Source organism: Anabas testudineus, chromosome 17, assembly GCF_900324465.2.
Source record: "Anabas testudineus chromosome 17, fAnaTes1.2, whole genome shotgun sequence".
Lineage (NCBI taxonomy): Eukaryota > Metazoa > Chordata > Actinopteri > Anabantiformes > Anabantidae > Anabas > Anabas testudineus.
Window position 1 is genome coordinate 22,098,609 of NC_046626.1, and position 14,287 is coordinate 22,112,895.

General features: G+C 41.7%; 1 protein-coding gene across 10 annotated transcripts in view; it reads left to right on the top strand.

Moving 5' to 3' along the window:
• LOC113171598 (disks large homolog 1-like) overlaps positions 1-14,287 on the top strand; it is an 84,471-nt gene that overhangs the window by 47,032 nt on the left and 23,152 nt on the right. For 9 of the 10 annotated variants that reach the window (XM_026374058.2, XM_026374060.2, XM_026374062.2 and 6 more), the window contains one exon: positions 2,651-2,815. In XM_026374058.2, the coding sequence (XP_026229843.1) occupies positions 2,651-2,815 (165 nt within the window). Of the gene's footprint in view, positions 1-2,650; positions 2,816-7,575; positions 7,726-14,287 lie in introns of all 10 variants that reach the window. The other variant, XM_026374065.2, reaches the window with a different exon arrangement.

The following is a 14,287-nucleotide window of genomic DNA, read 5'->3' on the forward strand; positions in this document are numbered from 1 at the left end:
AGTTATTAGACACCAACTCCTTACGGTAATGGGACACAAGATTTACATTTCAGTGTTTGTTACTCATCAATTTCAATATAGAAAAACACAATTATGATTAATGAGCAAACAACTCCTTTTAGATACACATTGCCGTCCCAGTCTCAAGTCTAATCCTGGTTTTGTTTGGGAAATGACGTTTACACAGAAACCTGATTAATCATGTCCCTAGTTATGTATTTAGAATAATTCTGACTCATCTACGTCCAGTAAATCCATCATTTCTGTACTGAGTTGACTGAACAGGATAGGAAAAAAGCATTAGGTAGTTTTGTTGTCAGCAGCTGTCTGCAGAGGTCTGAGGTGATGATGAAGGTAATTTGATGAAATGAAATGAAATGATCAGATGACAGTATCTACCTGTTCAAGCCAATTAAATCTCTGACAGATCCGTTTTATGAATTCATAGATTTATAAATAGCTGTAACTTAGACTTGGCACAAATTGAATGTGCTCCAGAACAACAATGGGCAGTTGTCCAACTACTTACAGTCTGCACTGTGTAGCATCATGTCTCTACTTTGGGGGATTTGGATTCTCTTTGATTTTCAGTGATCACAGATTAGAGCAACAATATAATTGTACTGTTGATCAGTTGCTAAGAACGTCTTCAAATGTCTTATTTCGCCGTAGTTTGCACAAAATAAACTCAAACATACACAGTTCACAGTTATATAAAATGGAACAAAGCAACAAATCTGCACATCAGAGATGATGGAAACTATTTGAATTGTTTACTTGACCCTTTTAAATTGATTAGGGTGAATGCTGTGAGCTCTAACCATGTGAATGAAGACGTATCTGTTCTCAAACACTAAGGATTAAATCCATGTCCCTGATCTGTTTGGAATGACATGGAGATGAGTACCTTTGGAAAACTAAAATATTTGAATCAGAAAGTTTGTGGTTGATCTACTATAGATACAGTAGCTACATAGGTGAACAATACAGGACAACGTTTGGTGACGAAAGGACTTGTTTATCTTATTTAAGATTTGGTCGACCAAAGGGACCATTTGGAGTTTCCCTGGTACTTGACTATGAACTGGCTTTAGAGGAAGTTTTGTGAGGATATTGTGGCACAGAAACAAGTTGTTGTGATCATTTTTAAATAAGTTTAGTGTTGTAGTGTGAAGTGATTCTCCTACGACAGGAACATGTAGTAGTCTGAGTTTATTCCTGTGCTGTAGGTGGGACCATCTCTGGGCTGCACAAACGTCTCTGGCTGTTGAACGTAGTTCAGACGTAGGCGGCGGCTGCGCAACATGTGGATGTGTTATTACACTGCATCCGGTGATGTTACAGCCGGCGGTTGCTAGGCAACGGCTCTCCTCCGACCAGACCTGCCCGTCACAGGAATATAACAGCTCAGCCCCCAACCTGCAGGCTGATCTACCCTACAGCCAATCAGACACAGAATAATCCTGTTCAGGCTCAGATTAACGGCTCTTTGAAGTGACTACAGAAACTTTCTTCTGATGTTCTTACAGCCTTAATTAATGAGACTTATTTTCATTTAGGATACCGATGATTGTGTTTTAAATCTATACGCTGGACAATTGATGAATTCAAAACATGATTACTAAAACATGTGCCCTGCGTTTTAAATTCACCTTGAAATATTCCAAACTCATATATCAGTTGATGAATAAATGTGATTTTATAAGCTCGGGCCTGAGTGGGCTCCATTCAGCCACTGGGGCAGTGGCAGGTGAAGACTTGGGCTGGCATGGTACACCTGTAACGGTGATCCAGGTGCCCTAAGGTGTGCTTGAAGAGGACAGGAACCTCCTGCTGAGCACAAAGCTGCTTGGTCCCGATTCTCAGTAAGACGTTTGGTGTCCTTCGACGTTGACTCCTTCTGTGAAGCAGAATACACCAAGAGTTGGTTTGTTTATCTACTAATGGAGAACGTGAGCAGGACATGAGTGTTTCCCTTCAGATGAAGTACTGATACACCAGTAATCCAGCTGAGTACACAAAGAACTGCAGGTTCAGACATGTGGTGCATTTGTTTGGCTGAGGATCTTCTGCTTTTGAGAATGAGACTGAACGGCTCTAAATGAGAATCTCCCTTGGTGTAACAAACTCTACCGTCACAGGGTGGAGGTGGATAATGGTCGTCTCTCTGTTACCTGGTGCTAAATGATGAAGACATTTCATCTTAAAATAAAGTGGTCCATCACTCAGTCGGAGTCCTGGTACGTACCTGCACTGGTTCACAGTAACTGATGAGGAACCTTATTTCAGCTCTAATCTGTGCAGGTCCTTTTTGTTGTCTGTGTATTTAAAGATTCAAGTGTATTCGAACTTGAGTCTTGTTTTGCTGGTTTTGTTCATTAGTGAAGATCCACCGGTTCCTCACATGTACATTTAGTATTTTTGCTTCTTTTTGTCATTAATCTCATCGATGTTACTGAACAGAGCTCAGAGTTCTCTGTGATCCTGTAACCCTCATCTTCAGACCATGTGAGGCTCTTTGTTCGGCTATTTCTTCATCAAATGCATCTTGGGAGTTACTGTAGTTTGTTCTGATGATTACATTCTGCCTGTCAGTCAGTGCTCAGGGAACCTTGTAATTGTCAACCTTTCTGTGTGTGTCCTGTTTCAGAAGTACAGGCACCACGATGAGGACTCGTCCCCCCAGGACCAGAGCTCCCCCCAGCTGACGGAGGAGGCAGGGGGCCCAGAGCTGGTCCAGGTAGCAGAGAAAAACCTTTCCCAGGTCGAGAATGTGCACGGATATGTGACCCACGCTCACATCTCGCCCATGAAGGTAGGAGAGATGTTTTTTAATAATTTCTCTACTGTTGCTCTTTTTTTTGTCCATTTTTCTCTGTCGGTCCTTAAAAGACTTCACTGGCCTCAGACTATTTCTAAAGCAGCACAAACACAACATGTCTGCCTGGTAAAAGCTGCCGACACTAAACAAACCTCTTCAGAGCTGATGAGTAATTCTGAAACATCTGAACTCATCATCATCCATGAAAAAACACAGATTCTCTCCCCCAATAAGTGTAATTATTTAAAACGAGACAGAGGGTGGTTCTGGACTTTTTTGTTTGATCCCTGATTTCCTTGAACCTCCTTGAAAAACAGCTGAATTTACACAGTGTAAAAACTTGATGAACAGTGCTAACACGTATACTGTATACTGCATCATAACACAGTTACAGGACTGAGTTGTAAACGGTTCAGTTCTTCAGGGGCCAGTAAAGTCATCTACGTTTTGATCTGTCTTTCTGTATCTCTCTGTATATCTGTGTTCATCTTCATCTATATTACCAGTAGATGTATTTCTTTCCATGTTGATCATCACACATTCACACAGTCAGGTGAGATTCCCATTACATGCAGTCAGCTTTCTTTTAAGTGAACATTTTCTCAAACATTTCCTTCATAAACTTTATGAAAATTGTTTATTACAGAGGGAGGATGAGGGTTGTTGTGTCTCTGTTGCCTACATGTGGTTCATTAACACATTAAAGCTGCTCTGACATTTTCCGTACCTGTTGCTGTTCATGCACATCACCTGTCATGATGCCATCTCTCTCTCTCTCTCTCTCACACACACACACACACACACACACACACCCCCCAGACAGTCACATTTTGCCAGTCAGGTTTCTGACTCTCGACCTCGTCTATAGTGCCACCTTCAGGACAAACTGTGGAGATGCAGCCGTTGACTGGTCAGAAGGTAACTGTGGCTGCGTTCATATCACAGCTTAACTGACCCAAATCTAAATTTCCTTTGCCTCCAAATGACTCAGATCAGATTTCTGTTCTCTGAGTTATATATGAACCAAATCAGATTTTTTTATATGAGATCACGTTCACTTTGATCTGCGATTCTAGGTCTGATATCGGATCTGTGGTCCTGCAGCTTCTGTGAGAACAGTCCAATCAGGATTCATGTGGCCCTGTTAATGTCTCACTTCTCTGCACCTGTATCTGTCGTCATCATTCAGTGTCGGCTCCTCACACCTGGTGAAATTAACCTGAGACGGTTTAGTGAGGAGACCAGACGTTTCATAGTTGTTAGATCTTCATAGAAAAGTTTCTGTTTAAGACAAACAGGAAGGAAACTGATTTAAATGTCACACAGATGATTAGAGGTGTAACAATTCGCCAAATCCGTGGTTCAGTCCACACCACAGTTTTTATTTAGTTTTAATGCTTTTCTGGGATATTATATCACATTTGTGTGTTAGGAAGCTACTATTAAAATCCAGGAGACTCCATGTGGACACTTCAGTCGTGGTCTCGTTCTCAGTTTTCGAGCCATTACACCCCCGCAGGTGATGTTTTTGTCGCTACTTGTTCTAACGTGGCTCATGTTACAGTTAATTCTGAGCCTGTGTGACAGTTGAGGACCTCATGGAGATGGATACAGGTCACTGACGAACACAAACCATTAACAGAAAACATCCGTTTTTATTGAGAATATGTGTTATATCATTCTCCATCTCTGTCTCATCACTTCCTGACATTTCTCCACTGTTGCTTTCCAATAAAGGCATAAAATGCACAAATACTTATACTAAAGAAAACTACAGTATTAGCTCCACTAATACTAAAGAAAACTACAGTATTAATCTGCTGCACACAAGCTCCAGTCTTGTTAAGAAAAAGGAAAAACACCCACTAGAGTTTCTACAGAGTTTCTACAGACGGTCAGCTTCATAAGCACAACAAATTATTTTTAATAATTTGCTTGTCAAATATTAACATGTTAATGGAAAATATTTGAGTGACACTGAGAAAATCAAGTATAAAACCGGAGCTGTTTTACTGTTGGACTGGAAACGTAAGCATATATCATCAGATGCAAACAGTAAAATACTTAAAAAACACAAAACGAATCCCGTGTAGATACTTTACTTTAGATTGTGCTGCATTTGCTGAATATTTAAAAATCCAGTCAGTAAATACCTGATTCTGTGAAGTATTCTCCTCATCTCCTTTACACCTGTAAACACTTTGTGGCTCGGTGAGCGGCTGCAGTCAGGTACACGGTTCATTCATTCACAGTTTCACTGGAAGCTCTACCCTGGAGAAGTTGGCGACCGCCCAGTCACGTGACTCTGCTTCCTGCTCATGCTGTCCTCCATGCTGCTTCTGTCAGCTGCTGCTGTGTCTTCATCTTAGTCGATTGTTTGTGTTTCACATGAGTGTGAACTTGGTCTTTTTGGGTGTTTGGACTGTTTGTTAATGAGGGTCTCCACATATTTTACTCATTTACATCAGTTAAAGGGCCAAATTACATCAACTCATCTCCCTTTTAGTACTTAAACCCTTTAAGTCGATGAATCTCCATCTGCTGCACAAGTTATTTAAAAGTGCGCTCGTTGCAACTGAGCACATGAGATCAGATTAACACAGGACGAACAGAGCTGATGAGTTCTGAGTTCACTCTGCTGCACGATGGAGCGTTTCTGCCATCGTGTGGTGTGAGAAAAGACTCACATCTACAGGATTTGTAATTATTTAAATTAGTGGTGGGTCCCCAGATGAAGACTTTATGTAATGATTTGTTTAAAAATGCCTGATTTGTAGTTAAATTATGGCTTTAGTGCAACATATTGTCTTTTAGCAGCAGATAAACCTGTAAACCATGAAGAACAAGAACAACTGACACCAACGTCTGTGGTTGGCCTTAGGCCATGAGAACAATGTTCTATATAATTCTATATACAACTATATTTAGTGAGGTCTTAATCTGCACACTGTAAAGAGCCTTGATATAACACTTGCTGTGTTTTGGTGCTAATTAAATAAACTCAATCAATCAATTGTGGTTTAAATAGCATGCTTTTCTCTACATTGATTCTGAAACATATTAAATTACTCTTTATACCTAAATCTTAAAAAATGTATGGGTAAAAAGTGTGTGAGAGAAATTTAAATACGGTTAAATTATTATTCTAACTCTGTTAATGTCTCTGTTCTCGAGCTCCTCCCCCCGTCACTCACCATCATAGGATTACAGATAAATCGTTGATCAGCGATCCGGTCTTCGAGGACCAGATTCAGTAGCTCACTGTGACCTTCATACAGTAGCACTGCTGCACTGTTTGTGTTTTACTCCATTAAGATCCAGTTCTGTCACTTCAACCCTCCTTCTCTGTCCCGCCTGTCCGGTACGTCTTCTGTCTGTTTCTGTTTTTATTCTATATTGTCGACCTTTTCTTTTTACTCTTTGCTCTTTCTTCTTCTTCTTCTGTCCTGATTAACTCTATGATGATATTTTAGTCATTTATTAGATCTGAATCTGGCTTCTGTTGATAATCTGTATTAATACCAACAGGACATATTGATCAAAGGTATTCATGGAAGCTGAATGATCGATCAGTTTCCATAATCAAATAATTTTTAAAGATGCTGTAATGCAGCTCCACTTTAAAAAATCTGTGCTAAATGAACTACACAGTACTCGGTTGGCTAAATTGTTCAGAGAAAATGGATCATGATAAAGATTTAAAATAAGCCTTAAACAAGTCCTAAGGTCTGTGACACACCAAGACAGCGTTTTAGCGTCAGACCGTCAGTAAACGTCAGTCTTCGTCCTTTGCGGAAAACTTTAGAGAAAAAGATTTTTACTCTCAATTAGGTTTCATAGTAAAATAAAGGTGATAAATATTTTTGCACTTTCAGCTAGTTCACCGTGTTGAACCCTGACGTATTGGTGCGAAGGTTGCCACTTCTTCAAGGCGCCTTTTACTTATTTACATTGAGTCATTCTAAAAGCCTCTGGTGTTCATTTTGCACAGGTAGCGTCGCCCCAGTCACCTGTGACATATAACGATATCAAAAAATAAAATCAGAGTGATGTGCTGGTACCTTTTATACAGAGCAGGAAGGTGTTGTATTGGTGAAGCATTAGCTGATAAACCTACCCTGAATGTGCCAGTGTAAAAGGGTTAAGTAAGAGAGACCACTCTAATCAGATTTATATACATCTACATAAATGCAACATTTATAAATTCATATCAGACATATTCTGGATTAGAAGTAGCTCTAAACCTCCTGTCTTGAGGGAGAGTGGTGTGAAAAAAGTAAGTAAATCTGCAGTCTGAGGACTTCTTCTGTTTTATTCAGACTACAGACTACTGCCAACCACCGGCCGGTACCCAGCAGCTTCAGCTGACGACGATGCAACAGTCGGTCATCTCTGTTTTTTTATGTTTGCTTGGTGTGTCACAGCCTTGATGATGATTTGATGGTTTGCAATGACTGTAATGATTTAGAGAATTGCCAACTCCTAAACAACCTCAACTATTGAAGCCTTTATCATTTGTCTCTAACTTTTTATACCTACAGAATTAATGATTAAAAACCTGTTTGAATGTCTTCCAGCTGTATTGAAGGTGCTTCTCCTTTTCAGCTGTCACACATTTCAAATTTTCAGAGATGGTTTATTATCTGTTGTGATAGCTATCTATCACTCCCTCCCTCCCCCTCCCTCTCTGTCTGATCTGTATAAGTGCCTCTTTCCTTGCTGTATTTCGACTTCTCCCCCCCTGTATTCTGTAGGTAGCATCTCTGGAGTGCATCTTTGATGGTTCTTCAGTGTTAGGACAAAATCACCCGGAGCTCCCCTCCCCTACGTCCTCCATCCTCTACCCCCAAGGAGAGGACAGCCCCCTCCCCTCCTGCTCCTCCAACCCTTACCCCCCGATCCAGGTAAACCCCAACCCCCATCCCACGGCCTTGGGCTGTTGTCACTGCAATACATCTGAAGAAAGATGTTTTTAGAACCAGTTGTTGGATCGTCGTATACTTAGCTTTTCCTTCATTATCTCATTCCTTTAAAATTCATCTCATCAAACATCTGCTTCACCTATATTCAGCTATTTTAACACTTTATCATATTACATCTCAAGTCCACCTTAAAACCGAGCTACCTTTGGGTAGTTTGTTGTGTTGTCACAGTCAGAGTTGAATTTCAATTAGAAGAAGTGTTGCTAATATTAAGGTTGTAATACCAGAGAGCCAGTGCCACAAAGTGGTTAGCCTAGCTTAGCATAAAGATTAGAAGCAGAGGCTAACAGATAGCCTAGCTCAGTCTAACACATTAGTAAGACACCGCTAAAGCTCTGAAATGAACACACGGGGTGAAAGGGCAGTTTGTGGTTTTAATGGGTGCTTTAATGCTATGCTAGGCTCACAGAATCATTCTCCAGCTTTGCATTTACCACACACACTTATATGATGGGTATTAATATTCAGATCTTCTAACTTGTCAAAATAGCACTTTAACTATTTCATAACATGTCCTTTATGTGATAGCATCGGTCAGAGTTTGTCATCCAGTGTGTTCCATCAGTTCATCGGTTTAGAGATTGTATTCATGTTTGTAAAGTCATTTCTACATGCAGTGGTTATTGGTGTGGCTTTGTAGACATACGGACAAACAGGGTGATGTTTAGCTGGTTGGCTTGGCAGTGCAGCAGCTGTCGGTCCAATTAATTAGTCCTACACTTCTGTTTGTGACCAGCTTCAGCTGTACCTGACGTTTAGTGCTAATTAACAAATGTCAGCAGGCTAAGATAAGATGGCTTTCACCTAAAGTACTTCTGTGTCTGCGGCTTCACAGAGCTAGTGTTGGTTGTAGACTATTCGTCTGGCTGTTGGATCCTTTTGATTATTTGTACTAAAATCTTTAACAGACCAGATGGAGATCCGGTCTACAGAGTTGAGAAGCAGAAGCCTGAAGTTCTGTCAAGTTACTGTAGTCGTACATTAGAATAACTTGGAGCTGTACAGGGATTTGGTTTATTTCACACGTACTTCACATCTGAGTAAACACAGCATCTGGACGACTGGGTAGGACCTCCACGCCTTCATTTTACCAGAGGTTTCTGCGCACGTTGACAGTCTTTGGCAGAGAAATCTCCACTTGCTGCTCTTCATTGTTTCCTCTACGTTTGATCTTCGACAGCCGCCTGTCCCCATCCTGATGTCAGCAAGCAGCTATCTCGAACTCTTCTGCTGCGATAACGCAGTGAATGGACCGTCACATCCCACAAAGACACGAAAGGCTGGAAGGACGTACTTTACTCTCCTTTTTTCTATTATTCTTTTCTTTTTTCTCCTTTCTTCCTCCGCCTCTTACTCACTCTTCTCAGTGGCGCTATGGCAACACAGGAGATGAATGCCAACAAAGAAAATCCTGACGGCAGGAAAATGGAGGAGGAGGAGAATGAGGAGGGCTGAACCCACATAGAAGGGCAAGGACAGATTTAGTGAAGCTTTCTGGAACAAGGTGGCAGGGTTGTGCTGGATGGAGTCGGGGGGGGGGGGGGGGGTCATAGTGAAATGCAGACCTCCTGTTCATCTCTCACAGAAGGATTTACAGCTACTCTAAAGTATATTTAGCATCCAGACAAAGGACTCACAGACCATGAAATGGTTTGTCATTAATTTGTCTTCTTCATCATCTCATCTCTGCTACACTTTATTCCCAACTGCAGCAAAGGATGCTGGGAGGACAGACCAGCTCTATTTATAGACGGCACGGTTTCAAGCAGTCATGGAATTTCAGGGAAACTATGGAATCTTGGGGAAGTGTTTTCCAGTCAGGGAAAGTCGGTGAATATCTTGGAAATTTGCAAACAACACATAACAACAGTCTCACCATAAAATAGTCCTCAGTTTGAAGTATTTTAGCTAGATGAAGCTACAATAATAAAAATGATAATATTCATCCATCCAATTCTTTATGTCTTCATGATTTCCTGTCGGTAGTTTTTGACAGATAGTTTAGTCTCATGTCTGTTTTGTGCTGTAAACAACTTTACAGAGAGAGAAACATTTACAGACTCTTGTTAAAAGAAGATGGGTCAACATGGCCTTGTCCCAACTTCTTTAAGATGTGTTGCTACCATCATTTTATCCTGTTTTTTGGGATTGTATAACTAAAAAAGTAGCTTTTGGTACAGATGAACCTCAATGTAGCATTAGGTGTCATCTACATAGCAGCGTAAATTCCTCATTCTCATATGGGATGTTTAGACCAACCTAAACTAACTAAAAGTTAAAACACACACATCTTTAAAGTACAAAAATGAGTAAAAAACAAGACCAACACACATGGACCACACGTCATCTATAAAATTCTGCCCAAAAATAATACTAAACAATAATATTAATAAAAACATGTTTTTTAGTATATTAGCATATTGGTTGTTATAAAAGTGTTTGTTAGTGCTTTTACTTTATTTTTTAATAAAAACATTTTAAAAGGTTTTAGTACAGCTCAGTTTGGACCTGGGTTCAATCAAATGAAATCTTATTTTTCTACTTATGTCAGTAACGTGTAACAATAAGCTCTAAATAAACCTTCCTGACTAAATTCAATGGGACGTCGTGACAGAACACTGAGCTGTCCGTCATAGTTGTGATAACTTCCAGTGCGACTTTCCTGTGCTGACTCACATTTGGAAGGGGACTTAAAGGACTGAAGTAGGACAAAGGTCAACTGGACCAAACCCACCATGAACCGAGAACCAGGAGAGATGAGGAGGAGGAGAAGGGAGGAGCTTCTGTGTTTCCAGACTGCAGAGAGATCAGAGGACTAACTTCCTCGCTGCCTGCGCTCTCTTTAAACACACACACTCAACGTCCTCTCGTCAGCCCTGCAGTCTGTTGTTGCTGTCTGCCTCAGACAGACGGAGGCTGGCCGACCGGCTGCTCTCTCTCCGTCTGCTATGGGATGCTCTCTCACCCCTGCAGGTTGACACCCCCCCAACACTAGGATCCTCCCTCTCTTTTTTCCGTCAGGTCCAGCGTCTGATGACCTGTTTACCGGATAACATCTACCACCACTGCTGATAACTGAGAAGAGGACGACCTCAGTGCGTCTCAGCACCTGCTGGAAGCAGCATCTGCTCACCTCCATCACCTCCTCCATCAGCTCCTCTGCAGCTTCTCTGTGTTTATATGTGAGGAAGAGAAGAAAACGGAGAAAAGGAGGATGGAGTGGGGGGAACACAAGGTGGAGTGAAGCCCCCCTCCCATCGTCTGCTCTCCAGCCAGCACCACCTCCGCCACCCTGCAGCCTGCAGCAGGAGCGAGTGGAGGCGCAGAGGAGGCGACACGCCACTTCCACCTTCATAACAGCAGCAGCAGCAACAAGCAGCATGCTCAACTCTGTGTGGTACGCTAAAAAGATGGGTCGCCGCATCATGGGCACCCTGAGGAGAACCAAGCGGCTCCACCGGCGCCTACTGGTAGGTCACCCCCACCTCCCCACACATAAGAAAATAATAAGGTGGGGAGATAGGTGGGGGTTGCTGTATCGTGTAGCATGAGTCATTTTCTACATTGTGCATAAGATCCTGCACTACTCTGCCTGCTGTGTGTGTTGTTGTAAACGTATTGATCAGTCTGGATGCGATGCTGCTGAATGAGGCAGATGTGGAAAAGTTGCTGCTGCTGCGTCATGTGCTGGATGAGGGTTCGTGCAGAAACCTTCACATCTGGTTAAATTCATCACCACAGGTTTAAAACGTCCTCCTCCACAGTCTCACATCGAAGTGATTTAGTGTTAATCATCATCAGCGCATAAAATTTTGAAAGCGTGACAACTGTGTGTGTTCTCTGAGTGTGTGTGGTGTTTGAGATCTGAGGTGATTTGTTGATAAGGCTGCAGCAGTTGGGAGCAGGTTATTACGCTGGAGCAAAATGTGTCAGCGCCTGACGTGTAAATGTGAGATGTGTGTCGTTAAATGTTGAGGAGTCATTTCACACACGCTGACACACGCAGAGCTGCTGAACGTTCCAGAGCTTTCAGCAACTGTGGGTCGCATCAGATAATAAGAACGAGCTGGACTCTCCCCCCTCTCACACCGTAGAAGTGTTTTTGTTGATGTCGGGTTTGGTTCCGTATTCTGTCGCTAGTTCAGCTTTTCATAAATTAAATCTCGGCATGAATGAGGCAGCGTGTCGACGTGAAGAGATTTACCTGCATAAACAGCAGCATCATGTTCTGGGCAGATGTGAGGAACCCCTGCAGTAGCACATGCCTTCCCCGGCGTTGCCTAGCAACCTCCAGGCTCCTGACACGCAGCGCTACCCCACCACCTCCCTGTTTGACTCAAACATGCACATGTTTTCTTCTAATTATTAGGATGGGTTCATTTACGGAACTTTATGTGAGTCAGCTCATTGTGTCCTGAAACGTCTTCACTCTTTGGATTCACTCTCACTGTGTCTTTTGTGACCAGGAAGCAGCTGTTTAAACATAAGCAGCCACTGTCCACGACCTGCCCACCACCAAACATCAGACAGACGCAGTTTCAGACCAGTTGGTTAACACAGTGGAGCAATTAGCAGCTAAAGACCCAGATAGTCCTGTCAGGAGTTGATGGACACCAAAACCAGACTAGAAGAGATTTGTCAGGACACAAACATCAGTCCACATGAATGATGTTGAATTATGAGGCTTTCTAACTGCTGGATGTGGAAATAACAACTATTTAACATATCAACTTTAAAAGGTGATGATGATGGTGATGATGATGATGTATGTCACTGACATACAAAAACATACATACAAAAACCTTAATAACTATAAATGTCTTGGAAAAGCATTAGGCTCATGGTGTTGATTTCACCTATCAACAAATCTTCATCTGGACACCTCACTATGTTTGAAGAGAAGTTTGAAAAATAATGAATCTGTTCCTTTAATGCTCCACAACAGTGAAACACAGGAGTGTCCTAGATAATCTATACTTATACAAATAAGGATAGAGAGCTCACAGAGTCAGCTAAGGTCATCTACAGAGGTTAATCTTTAGCTTCGCCGTCAGCTTGTTGGTCTTTGGATATGTGTTAAATGCACTGTGGGAGTAGTAGTTGGCTTTTCCACTTGAGTTTTAAACCCCTCAGGCTTGTTCTTATTCTGCATTTGACTTGTTTTACCCAAAGAACCAGATGTTTCCAGCTGATTTTCTGAGTTTGATGTCCAGACTTTATACTTTGTCTATTAGAAAAATGATTTTACTCCTGAAACATTTCACCCCTGAGAAACTGGAACTGGACCCGTTTCATGACTGTTTCAACCCGAGTTGATACTAAAATCTAAGCTTTGCCTTAATTGTCCCATCTCCTTCCTCCTCATGTTGTTCTGTTGGTAGAGCCAGTAAGAGTAAGATGAGTTGGCGGTTGTATTCCTTCATGCTGGATTGGAAATCATCTGAACTCTGTCACAGAAGACAATCTGCAGGGTTGATGTGATTCTGAGCTCAGATTCATGACTGTAATCCATCTGGTGTCCTGCCAGGCATGGCTCATGTCGACAGCGGTGCTTCTCCACCTGCAGCCCACTGCAGGTTAATGAGCTGTGAAACATATCACCGCCAGCTCAGAAGAAACAGGCTAAAGATCCACCTGTACAGATAAAGTCAACACATCTCATCAGTTTTTAATTAATTAATTTTATATCATGAATGTAACCGATTGATTTTGACTTTGTCTTAATTTAATGGGTTAAACACAGCAATGTCCACTAGTTTAGACAAGAAGTTTTAAGATTTCAATTATTGGATTTACTGATGAGATAAAAAGATTTAGTGATTGCAGTACAGAGACTGTACAATCAACCCTTATGTGTAATCAGCCAGGTGTTCAGAAGTGCTGCTTAGCATTCCACGTTTCTTATGCTGACCTCTGTCCATCAGATAAATTAAACCTACCGCTGGTTTAAAGAGTAAAACATCTGGACTGGGAACATGGCACCTCTTTTATTCCTATAAACGTTGCTCACTTGACTTTGTCATGTCACGGCCTTCCTCGTGTTTTTCCTCTAGTTGAAAATGCTTTTTGAGCCGTGTCCATCATGTGCTATAGGAATGTAATGATAAATCTGTAGAGGACAGTTTGTGTGCACCCTGCATGGCTGTACAGTTTGGTTTTGTTAGATTTTAAATGGGATTTTGCATTTTTTAGTTTTACTTGTGTTAAAATCTGCTTGTTTCATGGATCATGTTGCTGTTCTGTTGGATTCTGTGGCTGCTGCTGTTGTCTCCTTGAATTTATGAATTGTTGCTGTCTTTGGTTTCATAACCAGCTGCAACAGATAAAGCAGCTGTCACTTGCTGCTGTTTTGTACAACCCCTCCAATTTTTACTCTGTGATTACAGTTTGGTGCATCCTGTTGTTGGCAGAAGTGATCGTAGTTTGCAGCATTTGGTGTGAATGGGACTGAGAATGTGTGACGAGGTCGCAGCATGTTTCTGTT